This window comes from Drosophila grimshawi, unplaced genomic scaffold (assembly GCF_018153295.1).
Source record: "Drosophila grimshawi isolate 15287-2541.00 unplaced genomic scaffold, ASM1815329v1 contig_1367, whole genome shotgun sequence".
NCBI lineage: Eukaryota > Metazoa > Arthropoda > Insecta > Diptera > Drosophilidae > Drosophila > Drosophila grimshawi.
In genome coordinates, this window is record NW_025062889.1 from 11,800,457 (window position 1) to 11,816,140 (window position 15,684).

Consider the following 15,684-nt stretch of genomic DNA (forward strand, 5'->3'; position numbering starts at 1 on the left):
ATAAAGTAAATATATTCTTGATCAGCATCAGTAGCCGACCCATGTCCGTCTGTCTGTCCATTTGTCTGCCCGAACTAGTCTTCAAGAAACTTGATATATATCCGTAAAATATGCTAACAAAACTCATCAAATATGCGTCTTACTAATTTATTCGCATCATCAATATATTTTTTTTTGCTTACCAAAATTTCAGAATCAATCTAATTATTCAAGCGTGTTATTATAATCACAAAATGTTGACATAATATCATCAACATAGCAAGACTTATCTTATATATTTCAAGTAAAGAATTGCTTGAGTTTTTTTTTGAATATAAGTCAAAGTGAAATATTGGAGACTTGACTGCAGTCTGCACGGATATGTAATCTGTGGTCTGCCTAAGATAGTCATCCCAACTTGTTGCAGGAATCCTTAAAATTCAATCAACAATTCTTACTAAATCATGAAATTAAAGCACATGAAAATATTATTTTTCCATAAATATAATCGCTTAAATTGCTTAAGTCTTAAAGCAAGAAAATATTAAGATATTTGGCGACTGTCTCTTGTTAGTTTCACTTTGCCACCATCCCCGCCCCGCCTGCAACATTCAGATTGTAAATGGTAATTAAACGGCAATCCAATTATTTGTATTATCTCAAGCCCACCGAGAATAATAATCAAGAAGCTGGCGGCAATGTGGAAAACATTTGCATTGTTTTGTGTGTTTTTGCTCCCTCCAACGAATGCAACTAATTCCCATTTAATTGGGGCTCACTTTAAGGGATTTGTCGACTTGCATGCAGAATTAATTAAATGCGTAAATATTTAATTTCTAAAAGACCTTGTGCCATGTTCATATAAAGGGGCAAAGTTGACATTGAAAAAGCAAAGGCCCACTTGCATTTTTAATAAATAAATAATAAGATAGAGAAAAAAACTGTTCATTCTGTTAGACTTGGGTATGACTATTATTTAAGTAATATATATTGGCTATTATCATCATTATTTGTAAACTTGTGTGCAAACAAACGCAATAGAACAAAGTACAAAGCTTGTGGACTTTGAAATGGGCCTGCATATTAAATAAAGAGAAAGAAACAAAAAAAAAAAACATTTGTGAGAAAATTGCACATGTTGAGCACTCAATTGAAGCAAGCAAAAAGTTTATAAATAAAATAAACAAGGTCAGACACAATTAAAAACAAAAGTATTTAAAGCTAGTCAAAAAGTTAATGAGAATATCATGTAGAAGAAGTTAACAAAGTGTATTTGACAGTCTCAACAATTTGTTATATGAATTTCGAGCAAGAAATGGGAAAGGAAGTATTAATTTCGAGGCTGAAACAGGCTCAACAGGTCATTCATCAGTTGTTCATTATCTTGGCTATAAATTAGTCCTAATTAAAAGTATTCCTCACAGACATTTAGCAAAAATAAATATATAATAATAACTAACTAAAGATTTGACTACAGTCCTGCTTGCAGATATGAAGTCTGGATTTTAGTATAACATGCTCGAATATTAAGTTAACAACTATCCACAAATAGAAATGAACTAGTAATACTATAATTTACATATATTTAGATAGACTGAAACTGCTTCTAATCTGTAATCGTTATGGTTCACTGAATTGTGTTTCAAAAAGCACTTGTGCACATTTCCACACTTTGCAGCCAAGTGAAAATTGCCATATGCTCGCCAAGCACCCACATACCACTCACCCTCCCCCTCCCATCCCTTATGTGTGGAGGGGAGGCGTGTGCTTTGTCCTTAAATGTCCGAAGGGGCGGCAAATTGTGTTGACTTTGCCGTTCAGGCATCATTAACTGCAATGACCAAGTCATTTGAATGGCCAACAGCAGCAGCAGTAGCAGCGGCAGCAGCATGATGGACAGGGGGCAATGTGGCTGGCGCTCTATCGAAATATGGGGCTTGCCAATGGTAAAATGGGAACAAGGTCGAGGCGCACAATTACAATTGGAATAATGGGAGCCATGCACGAAAGCCAAAAGGAAGAAAACCCGCTGAAAGCAGTTGCAGTTAGCATTTGGATTTAACGATATATTATTACAATTTTTAGCTGCTGTTTGCATATTAAATTCTAAAATGATCAGGTGCAAACATGAATGAGGCTAAGAGATTGGGAGTGAAGGGAGGGGGTAGATGCCACATTGCCTGGCGGCACAGAAAATCAATACGAGGCAACGAGAGACGTCGAAGCAGAAAACAACGACACCTGGCAACAGGCGACCAAAATCTACCAATACCCAGAAGCATTCAAGTACTTCATGTCTCTGTGTGTGTTTATGTATCTGTGTGTCTGTGTATCTGTGTGTGTGTGTGTGTGTATTTGATAACTTAATTGAAAGACATTGGCTGTGTATATTTTTCTGGTGCCGGGCCAAAAAAAGAGGAACTGGTTTGCTTGTGGCATGTGGAATTTATGGATAAACAAGCAAGTTGGCCATGGTCAAGAGGCTGCAGGATAAATCATCAACAGCAGCAGCTGCAATGCAATCTAACAGATATATTCCCATAAAAATATGCTATACATATCCACAGCGATAAATATTTGGGAAACTCGAATTTAAATTGTTGGCCAACGATGTCTGAAATATGGCAAATTTAAATGGACTTCAAGCGAACAAAGAACGCTTATATGTCCAAATATGATTAAGTTTTATGAAGCCAAGACTCTTTTAAGTCAAAATAAGCCTAAGTGCAATTTTATTAAGTTTTATCTCTTATTAAATTTTGCTAATAATGAATTCTGTTTCACTTTCGACTTTTATTTAGTTTTCAGAGCATGCTTTGATGATTTAACTTTTACTTAAAGTGTTATTAAACTTTTCCGTTTTGCTTTTTGACTTGACTTTTGAGTGTATTTGTATTGGACAAGAATAATCTTTTAATCTTCAAATTATACCTGAAATTGAATGAAGCCACGCGCCAAGAAACTAAAATCTCCAACAAATTGTTTAAGAAACCCTTTTTTGCTGCAAACTGAATTCAAACCGCTTTTTTTTGGCTGTGTAATGTCCCTCCGTTTATCCTTTGAGTGCATGGCTCGTTGTGGGCGTTTTAAACGCCAACATTTTGGGTTATGGGCTTGTACTATTTTTCTTCTTTTTTTTTTATGTTGTTTTGCGTGTTTTTGGCATAAGTGCTTTGTACAACTTTGCCAAATTAGGATGTAAATGTTGGGCATGGCGCTAAAAACCGATTTGCATTTGCCGCCAGCATTTTTATCTGAATTTTCTCCAGTGTCACAACCACTTTTGGAAGCGCGCCATTCAGCCAAAATAGCTCCAAATATTCCCCATATACGAGTCAAGCATACATTGAAAAATACCACGTCAAATCTACCACACAAAGGATATGCTGGACTAAGAATGTGCTGGAAACTTGTCACAAATATGAGAGCATAAATTCGAAATTAATTCTTAAATGATTTTATGCACATTTTTACATTGTATTTGAGGTTAATTTTAAATTAAATATGTGAATTTTAATATTATTTTTAAACTAATATTTTTACTTTTCTAAATGTGCATATCAATTCTAGATCACATTTCTAAGATCTTAGACAGGGTATTTTTCTGGTCTTTCAGTTTTTTAAATTTTTTTTTTGCATTTAGCCACTTTGCATGCATTGCGCCCAAGTGCAACTTAATATAATCGCATTATGCATCTTGGCTATGACAAAAATCCACTAAAAACGTTGGCAACCGCCCCTATTTGGGAAGAAAACAAATAACGCTTTACAGCATTTTCGGCCATCTTTTCACTTGCAGTGCGAGCAACAACAAAACGAGCGCAAGTCTTCGCATTTCATTTTCATTTGGCTAAGGCGACTCGGTGCCTCAAGACCCTGACCTCTGATTTACAACTATTCAGTCCTGGTCATATTCACACACGCTCCAATGCTCACACACACACTCACACACACACACACACTCAGACACACACACAGACATCATCATCATCTGCTTACAAATGCTTAGAATGTAAAGCTCGAATACGCACATACATACATAATACATATGCATGTATGTATGTGTGTATGTATGTATGCATGTTTGTATGCCTGTGCGCTGTTCGTTGCACAGTTGTTGTATGCCACATACGTGTACATATATGGGATACATGTATGTGGCATACATTTTTTGCTTGTGACATTTGCAAAGTTTTCCGCATTTCATTTAGGCAGTCAAAAATGTAATTTATTATGGACAAAATGCGATGTGATTTTTGAGCCAACAAACATGTCGCCACAGTTGGGGCAAAGGTGGCCGTATTGTCATACTATATATTTGTGGCAACATTTACATGTTCATTTCATAAATTACAAGCGCATCAAGGGTATGTAGTCTAAAAGGAGCTATACGATATAGTAGTCCGATGTTGATAATATGTTGTTCAAAGGATTTTTTTCAAAATTAAAAAATCCATAAAAATTGATGCAGAATTTTATAACAATAAATGAAACATTCATTAAAACTCTTTTATTAAAAGTTAACTTTTTTTTGATTAATTTTAAATTTAATATTGTTTCCAATAATGAAACAGTTTGCGCTCTACAAAGTTCAGTTCAAAAGTTCAGCAGCTGCCAAAGTTCACAGTTAAAAGTGGCGAACAACAACAACAACAACAACAGCAACAACAGAAACAACACCAACAACAGCAAAAAGTTGGCCAATCTCGCGTCACGTTCTGGCAATTGAGAATGCGACATGCTAATTAGTGACTACAAACCCAAACTCAAACCAAATACCCAACCGCCACCCTCCCCCCTCCCCCCTTCCCTCCACTACTCTCTTCACTATGCATTTGAACTCACCTCCATCCCTATTCTCATGGGTTCTTATGTGGCATAATAATTTAATGCGTTTTCATGTTTGCTGCAGTGTTTTTATTGTTCTTATTGTTTTTGTTGTTGTTGTTGCTTCTGTTGTTGTTGTGAAGCACGCGAATCGTTGTTGAAAAATTGTTTGCATTGCACTCACACATTAAAATTACACACACACACACACACATACACGCACGCAGGCCACTCAGTCTCGCTGCCACTCGACTCACTGCCGATGGCGTTCTCAGTTCAGCTCTCCTTTTCTTTTCCTGAAGTTGACTTTTCCGCAATTTCGCCACTGAAAATGACGCATATACGAACCAAATTATGTGAACAACCATTTTTTTAGCTGTCGTTTTTTTTTTGTTTTTGTTTTTTTTTTTTGTGCAGCCTCCGACGTCGCAGTCGACAAGCGCTGTGCTAAAAGTCACGTATTCAGCAGCGGCGAGTTTAACATTTTCATTACGCCTGCTTAAAAAATATGCAGCATCGTAAAGAGGAGGAATATGTGTGTGTGTGTGTGAGTGAGGGGGGCATGATGTGAATTGAGGCCGCGACATCAGCTGCAGCTTAATAACGGTACCTTTCCATCCCATAAATAAATGCCCAAAAAAGGCGCTGACGCCGGTTAACAGCATTTTATTTCTTTTGCTCCTCCAAAAAGAAAAATGTCGACAAAGAGAGAGTGAAACCACAGCTGCGCTGCTTTTACTGAAACTCAATTAAGTTAAGCGTTAAGAGGAGACATCGACAGAAGTGACACTCGCACCTGTGCCACACATGGCGATTGCTCATTCATTCGATTCCATTCCATCAATGTGACAGCTTTTCAATTATAATGCCATAAATCGCAACTGGGCAACGGAATTCCTCCTCTTCTTCTACTCCTGCTGCTTCTCCTTCTGCTCCATTTCAAATGCCTTGCTTTTGTTGCTGTTTTTGTCATCTGCATTTTTGACTTTTGTTCGCTGCACTTTGGTGTTTTTGTTTTGTTATCTACAGTCTCATTTTGCAGTACAATTTATGTGCAATGTACAAAGTCCAACGGTCACTCGGTCGCTGCACACAAACACACACACACACACACACACACGCACGCACGCATGCATACACGCACGCACTCAAACATCAATAAGAACAAACGCAAAATTCAAGAAGAGAGCGAACTGTGGAGAAGCCAATCGCAACAACAAAGCATGAGCTATTTTCAATAGTGACGAAAGAGAGCCTCTAGCAGCCAGTGGGTGTGTGCGAAGGGGAAGGCAAATGCAGCAAATACAAGGCAACAATCAGAGTAATGCCAAAACGATACAGTGTGCGGATTGGGGGTACTTAGAATATGTTTAAATGCAACAGCTGACAGCAAGTATGCGAAGTGTGTGGGAAAGGCAGGGGAGGGTAGCGGAGTGAGCTGTGAACTGCATTAAGCGAGCGCAATGAAAGTGAAATTACTCAACCATATTCGACGAGTTTCTTTCTGAAATAAGCAACAAATCAATAAATTAAAAATAAAATTTCAAAATATATTTAAATTAAGAGATAAGAAATATTTATAATATTATCTTTATTATCTTTATTTATGTATTTTTAAGTATATATTATTAAACAATTGAAGTGTTAATAATATATTTTAGCATTTTACAGAATTGATTAACCAAATGAATTTATCCGTTAATAAGTGTGCCAATTAGAATTGATTGCACATGCCCCCACCACGTGATAGACCTGTAAAGATTTATCTATTGCCTCATACAGAATTTTATTTGCAATTTATGGCCAGAACATTTGCACTCAAAAGTTGCAGCCCAAGCAAAAGCAAAATCAAAAGCAAAAAGCAGCTGAAACTCAATTGGTTAAACGAACCCGTTTCCCTGCCGCTAATCAATTTGAATGCATTGAACCTGTTTCGCCATTCCATCTCCCTCTCTCCTTCTTCCTCTCCCTCTCTCAGTCTGTCTCTCTCTCTCTCTCTCTTGCGTCTTCGCTTTCATTGCCAATTTGCAGTGACGGCTTCCCCCTTTCTATTAACCTACTCTCCGCTCTCCATTCTCCACTCTCCACTCTCCGCTCTACACTATTCACTCTTCGCCCCCTTGCTTAACATCGTCATCTTTGCTTGATCACTGATGATATCACTCTGTGAACTCGTGCTCAGCTAGCTGCCAACAACAACAACAGCAATTCTTACCATCTATGGGGGGGTCTCTGTCAACTGTCATCCGTCTCTACTATCCGCCGCTTACTATTTTATTTTGTTTTCCATCTTGCTGTGAATTTGTTTCTTTTATAAGGCGCTAGTAGAGTTGAACAATGTAGAATTGGCAACGTGTCAAGCACGATTACCGGAGACGTGAGAGAAACGCGGCTGATCCGCAGTTGACTTGACTAAAGATGAGCAGCAATACAGTTATACACGAATACACACACACTGTTAATGCACCTACTTACATATAAAATGCATTAGCTTACTGCTCAAAGAGCTAAAATTGCACGTATGAGCATCAAAATGCATGTGTTCATGATTTGAAATGAATTTCCATTTTAATTTCCATTTGAAGTGGACTTGCTGTGCAAGCACACAACACACACATAAAACGACCAACAGCAAAGTTTTGAGTACAAAGTCCAAAGCCAGCTGATGCTGACGTCACGCTGCTCAAAGCAGAGCAACGACGTCGACGACGTGCCGACAGACATTTCATTTACTGTTTCTCAAGCATCACATGGCAGTTGTTCATATGTTCGTTTCACAGTTTCAATTATGACAACAACAAACGTACAACAATAACAACAAAAAACACAAACACACACAAAAACATAACAACAAGCATAAAAGGCAGCATCGCAAGCGATCGCCAAAAGCAACAACTGCAACAGCAGCAACAGCAACAATAATATTAACACTCGCTAGACGAGTGCGAGTCTAAAGTCCAAACGGCATTTCAGAGGCACGAGTCCAAAGTCCAATTCGAATGAAATGGTCGGGTTTTCTGCTCAGCAGCAGCAGCAGCAGCAGCATGTCGTGTGCGAGTCATATGTAACGTCAGCCTTCCCCCACCCCTCACCAAAATCATCTTGGTTACAATTTGTGTTTGAGTTGTGCATGCAAAGAGCACGAGACTCTCTGTCTGTCTCTCTCTCTGTCTGTTGTTGTCTTGCTTGCTTACCCCCCGCACACACAACAACATTTTTGTGCGTGTGTGTGTGTTTTTTTTCTTCGCTTAATACGTTTTGTTTACCTTTCCGAACAGTTGTAACACTCTCTTGACTCGAGCTCTCTTAAGATTTTGGGGCTCTTGAAACTCTTAAAACATGTGGTCGCCGCTGTTGTCTCTGTTGATTGCATGTTAAAAAAGTTAATAACACAGCGGCTGTTGCTGCTGTTGCTTCTGCTGTTGATTTTACGGACTCAATAAAATTACAGCCCATTTTATGACATTTATTTGTAGTTAAATATGCAAGTGTGTGTGTGTTTGTATTACGAAATGCAATAAATGCCAAATTGTTTCTGTGATGGCCCCGTGGGGCAATATTTTCATTTCAATTTGTGTCACCTTCGGGGCACTGTTCAATTTTCGATTTTGATAGCTCAAATCCCGGTTGCAGCTTCTGCTGCTGCAGCTGCTGTCGCTGACGTCACTCGCCCACAATTGTCTTGTTACAAATTGTATACAAATTATGCAGCTTTTGTAATCCTAGCTCAAATCGTCTTTGAAATGCCCCCCCGCAGTCACTGTTAACAGTTCGCTCTCCCTCTCCCTCTCCCTCTCTCTTGCTCTCATTCTCTCTCTATCTCGCATTGATCGCCGGCTTTTGTTGAGTGCAAAATAAAAAATAAAAAAAAAGTTCACGTTTCGCATTTGCCTTTTGTTACGATTCGCATTTTATTTAATTTTAGCGAAACGAAACGAAACGACAAAAATACACACAATTTGTGGACTTTGGACACCTTCGCTGTCAACGTCGTCGTCGCAGTCGCGGTCGCCGTTGACGGCAATGTTTTTGTTGTGTGTTGAATGAATTTAGCAATTATTGTTGTTGAATTTTTGTTATATTTCACTGGCATTGTTGCTAAGCTGCCACGTTTTGCGCTCAAGAATACATAATATTGTTTTTGGATATGATTAATAAATATTATATTAAAGAAACAATACATTTTCCACTCAAACAGTTTAAACAGCAAATCGAGCACATTTGAATGATGTGTGAATCAATTCATATTGTAATATAAATTCCAACTGAAATAATCACTTTCAAGTGGAGACATTTTATTGCCAATATTTTGCTCGTCATTTCAGATTAACGCAATTATTGTTAACGCATTTCTGGCAAACATTTCCAATTACCAAAGTTTCTCGAGTCATCGAACTAACGAGTCGGTTTGAATGCACTCGTGAATGCGACGACGACGACGACGACGACGACGACTCGAAACGATGCAAAACAATCAACTAATTAAGGCATAAATGCCGTTGACAGTTGCATCTTTTGTGGTAACAGAGGTTTTTGAGGGGGGGACTGAGACTGAGGCGCGACTGAGACTGAGACTGTTTCACATGCAAAACGCAATTAATTATACATAATCCAGTTAGCAGATCGATTTACATGCAATGCCTAACAAGTCTTCAATCTCAATCACAATTCGAACACTTAGAAAAATAATATATTGGAAATCTACGTAATTTTTGTGCGTAATTTCTTTCGCATCGATTTTGTATTATTTAAAATATAAGATTTTACTGAAAAGTCGACATATCAAAATCAGATATATGTTTATTCAGATATATGTTTATTCAGCTGCTTGATCTATGTGCCCAAAAATAAATAATAATTCAAAAACAAATAGAAAACACTTTCAGCAAAATATTTCTTTTAACTTTTGCCTTTGAGAAGTTTAGTTGCCCCAATTTATTTCTGACTGTACTCACACAGGCATAATCTGTCTCGTCACCTTCTTCTGCCTGGGCTTCATTATCGTTTCCATTGTGTGTCATCATTTGCCATTGCTCTGGGGCCGGAAGTAGAAGTGGAAGTGGAAGTGGATGTGTCTCCCAGGCCGCCGTCACTGACAGACTGTGCAACCACAGCTCAGAACGCCTTCAGGGTCACAGTTTGTTGTTCTTGTTGTTGTTAGCTCAATTTCAGAGTCTATGTGTGTGTGTGTGTGTGTGTGTGTGTGTGTGTGTGTGTGTGTGGGTGAAGGGTGGCAGCATCTACTTGAACAAGCAAAACCATTCACATGCATCTAATGAAGCCACTCGAGAGAACCTCTGATTTGAAACAATGAAATGCTGTACACTTTTCTCAATTGATTGTCTTTAAGAACTGGTATTATTATTGGTTATTAAAGTTATTAGTTAGTTATCTTAACTATATATAAATATTTAATATCAATAATTCTCTCAATTAATTGACTTTAATAGCCAATATTATTGTTTATTGTAGTTATTATTTGCAGCAACATCAACAATACCAAAATTGATAGCAATCTTCTCAATTGATTGACTTAAGTTAACATTTTACCGTAACTAATATTAATAATAATATCCATAAAATGCAAATTAATTTAGCTGAAAATGCACTGGAATTATTTAAATAAATTATATCAAAGTTTTATTAATTGCTTGCAAAGTTTAATCAGTAATCAGTGAGTAATTTAAGCACATCATTTCCACAACTGGTTTTCTCCACTCTACTTTAACTAAAAGTATAAAAAACACACTCTTAAATATTTATGCAATAATTTAATACAAATTTGGTTCAATGTCAGAGATATTAACTGCACTTAAGTCATATTTTTTGAAGGATAACAGCAAGGATAACAGCCTCAATTTGCCATCAAATTTGATATGAGCCACTTGGGTTAGCAACAAGTAATCGCATTAAAATTTAACAACTTTAATTAGTAATCAGGAGCACGTTGCCATTAGAAACGTTTAATAAAATTAAAATATATATTTATGTTTATTACACGGCCGCAAGTTGCTTTCGCATCAGCGCACAATTTGCCAAGTTGTTGTTTATAGCCATGGCTAATTCCAGTCGCACACACAGACTATATACACACCCCCACAGGCAGAGACAGAGAGAGAGAGAGAGATAGAGAGAGAGAGAGAGACAGAGAGAGAGAGAGAGAGAGAGAGAGGGAGAGAGAGTGGTTCATCTGAAATTCTGCGGCTGTCTAATTGGAAAGTGAAAATGTGCGAGGCGCTGACGCGTGACTCCTTCGGAGAGCAACTTGTTGCCTTGGCTACCTGGCGGCATGCCTCTTGGCCCCAGAAGTTGCCTCATTATGCAAAGTGCTCGCTGTGCTTTGAGCGGCAGCAACAGCAACAGCAGCAGCAGCAGCAGCAGCAGCAGCAGCGGTCGGACTTGTGCCACTTGTCACAACAGTTACGGGGGTGTGTTGAGCCTGTTTTTTGGGGGGGTGTGCAGCGGGGGCAGGAGCAGCAGCAGGAGCAGAATCATTGCGTGTGTTGACGCAAACGAAAATGCGAAATTGTTGTTGTTGTTGCTGTTGTTGCTGTTGTTGTTGGGCATTTCGAATTTGTGTGCGCTGTGCAAATTTCATTTCATTTCAAATCCGTTTTTTTTCTTCTCTTCTTTCCTGACCCAAGCAGTTCATGCAACTGCCACAAGCGGGGAGAGCACGGCTGACGCACTACAAAAAATATATATATTATATTATATATTAAAATTTATTAAGTTAAAATGTTCAACTGCACAGCTGACGGACAGCTGAAAGAGCTGCTTAAATGATGCACTTTAAATAATTATTTTTGTACTTAAGTGAAGAATTGCTGACTTCCAGTCAATTGTTCAAGTGCCAAGCATGCTCGAAGTTAAAGTTAAGTGTGCAGATTACTTGACTTTTTCGGGCAGTGTAGATGCTCGGCATGCCAGAGCCGGATTGTCAGCTATATCCAAAGGACAACATCGTCATCGGGTTGACTATGCTGATTTGCAGTTGGTTATGTCGTCGTCTGCTGTTGTTGTTGTTGTTGTTGTTATTGTTGTTGTTGCTGTTGTTATTGTTGTTGTTGCTGTTGTCATTTGTTGTTGTTGTTGCTGTCATTTGTTGTTGTTGCTTTCGTGCTCGTTGTTGTTTTTAGATGTCGATTTAGTTGTCCTCAGCTCTACCCTTTAATCGGGTCTATAAATAAGGTCTTATGAATATTTATTTGCTTTTGTTTATTACAAGTGGATACAGTTTGCAGAAAAAAATAAGAAAACAACATTTAAAATTATAATGCAATTGACAAATATATTCACCGTTATTCAAAGTTTGCACAATAGAAAATTTGGAATTGCATTTCTTTGAAATTTTTCTTCAATCTTCATTAACGTTGGCAAATTATAAGAAATATTTAAAGTGTTTTTCATAATTTTCTTACTTTTTTCTTTTTCATATTTGTTGGAAGCATAACAAATTATTGACTGCAAAATGTGGCTCAGTTTGCTAAATTAATTTTAATGATTTTAGATTAAGCAGGATATCTTCGAGTCTATCATTGGCTGCTGCCAAAGTTGTTTTCTTCCTTTTTTTATTATATAGAACTTGAAGCTTTCCGTTGTCAACGCTGACGTGCAGCAAACATTTGAATTTGTTCCATTCGGAATGATGACACACACTCTCGTTGCATAAGCAAATATTTCGAGGCCTTACCCCAAACACCCCCATTTATATATATATATAGATATAGATATATATAGACACTCTAAAGCTGATGCCAGTCGCAGTTGTCATAGCAACGTTGTTGGGGTTTTTGACAAACCCACTGCTGACAACAGGACAAAACCCACTGACGACAGGACATTGTCGGCAACAACTGGTCCCAGCTCGCTGGTTAGCTGCTCAGCGGCTCAGCGGCTCAGCTGCGTCTGCTCCTGACAGCGGCTGACAAGCTGAGGCTGATAAGCTTCAGCTGCGATTAGATCTCGTTGTTATTTCTTGTTTACCCGCTCAATATACATGTATATATTATTATGTATTTTATATATACGAGTATATATTTTTGAATGTTCTCATTTGAAAATCAGTTGCCGCAAGTTGTTTGCTGTGTGGCACTAAAAGATAAAGTTAAAATTAGCTGTGGCGAAAGCTGATTAACCCCGACCAAAGTTGAGTAATTAAGCATAATGAGAAAATGATTGCATTCCAGCATTCTAACTTGTAATCCCAGCTCGAACTTAAATATAGTATTCATCAATTTATTCAACTAAAGCTCGATTTTAGATTTATTTTTAGAAAAAACACTGATTTTTTAAATGAGTTTAAATTGTGTGGAAATTTTTACTGCTTTTTGAGTGTTTAAATTTACCAACTTGTTGATAAATTAATGTCTTTCAACTAAGGAAATTTCTTAAAAATATATTCTTATTATTCTTAACAGTTAATTATTAATTATTAATCAATCCTTCTTGCCTACATAAAATAAATGTTATTTAAATCGTTGAACCTTAAACTAATTTGGTTTTCTTGCAATGAATCTATCGTTAAAGGTCTGCAAGGCACTTGGCATCATCTGTGAAATGGAATACTTTGGCCTGGAGCCGTGGACGCCCAACCAGAAGGAGTCGCGTACGCGACAATGGTACAATCTGAGGAATCGCCTGCATGGCGACAGTGGCAGCAGCAGCAACAGTATCCAATTGATGCTGGCATTGAGGGTCAAGTTCTGGGTGCCGGTGCACAACATCCTGCAGGAGAGTGTGCTCAACTTGTTCTATATGCAGGCGCGACGAGATCTGCTGGAGGCGCGTCTCTGCGCCCAGGATTGGACAAATGCGGCCAAGTTGGCGGCGCTGCTCTGCCAGGCGGATGGCCATCGGTTCAACGAGCAGTCCTTGCGTGCCGAGTGCCCAATGCGAATGAGACGCGAGCTCGCCCAGCAGCAACAGTTGGCGCTGCAGCAGCAACAGCAGCAGCAACACAAACTCGAACAGCAGCGCAAGGAGAAGGAGCATGTGCTGAGCTTCAAGAAGCGGCGACTCTCCAAGCAGAAGTCCGTGGAGCACATGGACTGCTGCACTCTATCTGCAGCAGCAGCAGCAGCAGCAGCAGCAACAGCAACAACAGCAGCAGCAGCAGCAGCATCCACAGCAGCAGCAACAACAGCAGCAGCAGCAACGCTTGCCAACAGCAACCAGAACTTGCAACCATCTCCGTCAGCTTCAGTTTCCGTCTCTGCCTCCACATCCGCATCCACATCGAGCAGTCCAAGCAACAGCAGCAGCAGCCACTCCGGCCTGGATCAGCGACTCGCCAGCAATCCGTTGCGCATTTACGAGGATTACATCATCCAGCCGAGCGTCAAGGAGACGGAGCCGCCGGTTGATTTTCTGCGACAGATTGCCAACGAGCACAGCAAATTGGCCAAGCTGCGAATGTCCGTCAAGTCGGCCAAGTACTGGCTGCTGCAGGAGATCCAGGAGCTGAGCGGCTACGGCGAGGAGATCTTCAGCGGCGTCTCAACCAATGAGAGCGCCACCCGCTGCGAAATTGCAGTCGGTGCTCATGGCATCACCGTCGTCCGTGGGGAGGAAAAAGAAAGGTGAGCATCTGTGGCCAGTAGTGCAACTAGGGGGGAATCCAAGAATGATATACTCAGTTCATATCTAGAATTATTATACTATATAATCTGTAAAATCGGAAAAAAGAAGATGCCAAGTTAAGATACAATTTTAATTTAATTTAAACACGTTAAACACTCTGCTAGGATGTGTATCGAGAACTCTTCCTAAATACCTAGTTTAGTTAGCTGACTTCTTAGTCTGGAATGTGCTGTCAGCAGACCTTTGACCTGGTTGTTATTTGCTTTTAAATCGTTTAAGATCAGAGTCATCCAGGAGACATCTGGCTTGTTGTAGTCCTGCTGCCTCTGTCCAGCTCTGTCCAGCTCTGTCCAGCTCTGTCTAGCTCTGTCTAGCTCTGTCCAGCTCTGTCCAGCTCTGTCTAGCTCTGTCTAGCTCTGTCTAGCTCTGTCTAGCTCTGTCTATCTCTGTCCAGCTCTGTCCAGCTCTGTCAAGCTCTGTCTAGCTCTGTCTAGCTCTGTCCAGCTCTGTCTAGCTCTGTCTAGCTCTGTCTAGCTCTGTCTAGCTCTGTCTAGCTCTGTCTAGCTCTGTCTAGCTCTGTCCAGCTCTGTCTAGCTCTGTTTAGCTCTGTCCAGCTCTGTCCAGCTCTGTCTAGCTCTGTCTAGCTCTGTCCAGCTCTGTCTAGCTCTGTCTAGCTCTGTCTAGCTCTGTCCAGCTCTGTCTAGCTCTGTCCAGCTCTGTCCAGCTCTGTCTAGCTCTGTCTAGCTCTGTCTAGCTCTGTCTAGCTCTGTCTAGCTCTGTCCAGCTCTGTCTAGCTCTGTCCAGCTCTGTCCAGCTCTGTCTAGCTCTGTCTAGCTCTGTCTAGCTCTGTCCAGCTCTGTCTAGCTCTGTCCAGCTCCGTTCAGCTCTGTCCAGCTCTGTCTAGCTCTGTCCAGCTCTGTCTAGCTCATTCCAGCTCTGTCTAGCTCTGTCTAGCTCTGTCTAGCTCTATCTAGCTCTGTCTAGCTCAGTCCAGCTCTGTCTAGCTCTGTCCAACTCTGTCTAGCTCCGTCCAGCTCTGTCCAGCTCTGTCTAGCTCTGTCTAGCTCAGTCCAGCTCTGTCTAGCTCTGTCTAGCTCTGTCTAGCTCATTCCAGCTCTGTCTAGCTCTGTCTAGCTCTGTCTAGCTCTATCTAGCTCTGTCCAGCTCTGTCCAGCTCTGTCTAGCTCTGTCTAGCTCTGTCTAGCTCTGTCTAGCTCTGTCTAGCTCTGTCTAGCTCTGTCCAGCTCTGTCTAGCTCTGTCCAGCTCTGTCCAGCTCTGTCCAGCTCTGTCTAGCT

General features: G+C 39.9%; 1 protein-coding gene across 1 annotated transcript in view; it reads left to right on the top strand.

Annotated features, from left to right (window-relative positions):
* The window catches only part of LOC6559964 (E3 ubiquitin-protein ligase MYLIP), a 32,702-nt gene that overhangs the window by 14,349 nt on the left and 2,669 nt on the right, over window positions 1–15,684 (top strand). The window contains exon 2 of the mRNA XM_043215709.1: window positions 13,336–14,387. Within this exon, the coding sequence (XP_043071644.1) occupies window positions 13,336–14,387 (1,052 nt within the window). The remainder of the gene's footprint in view (window positions 1–13,335; window positions 14,388–15,684) is intronic.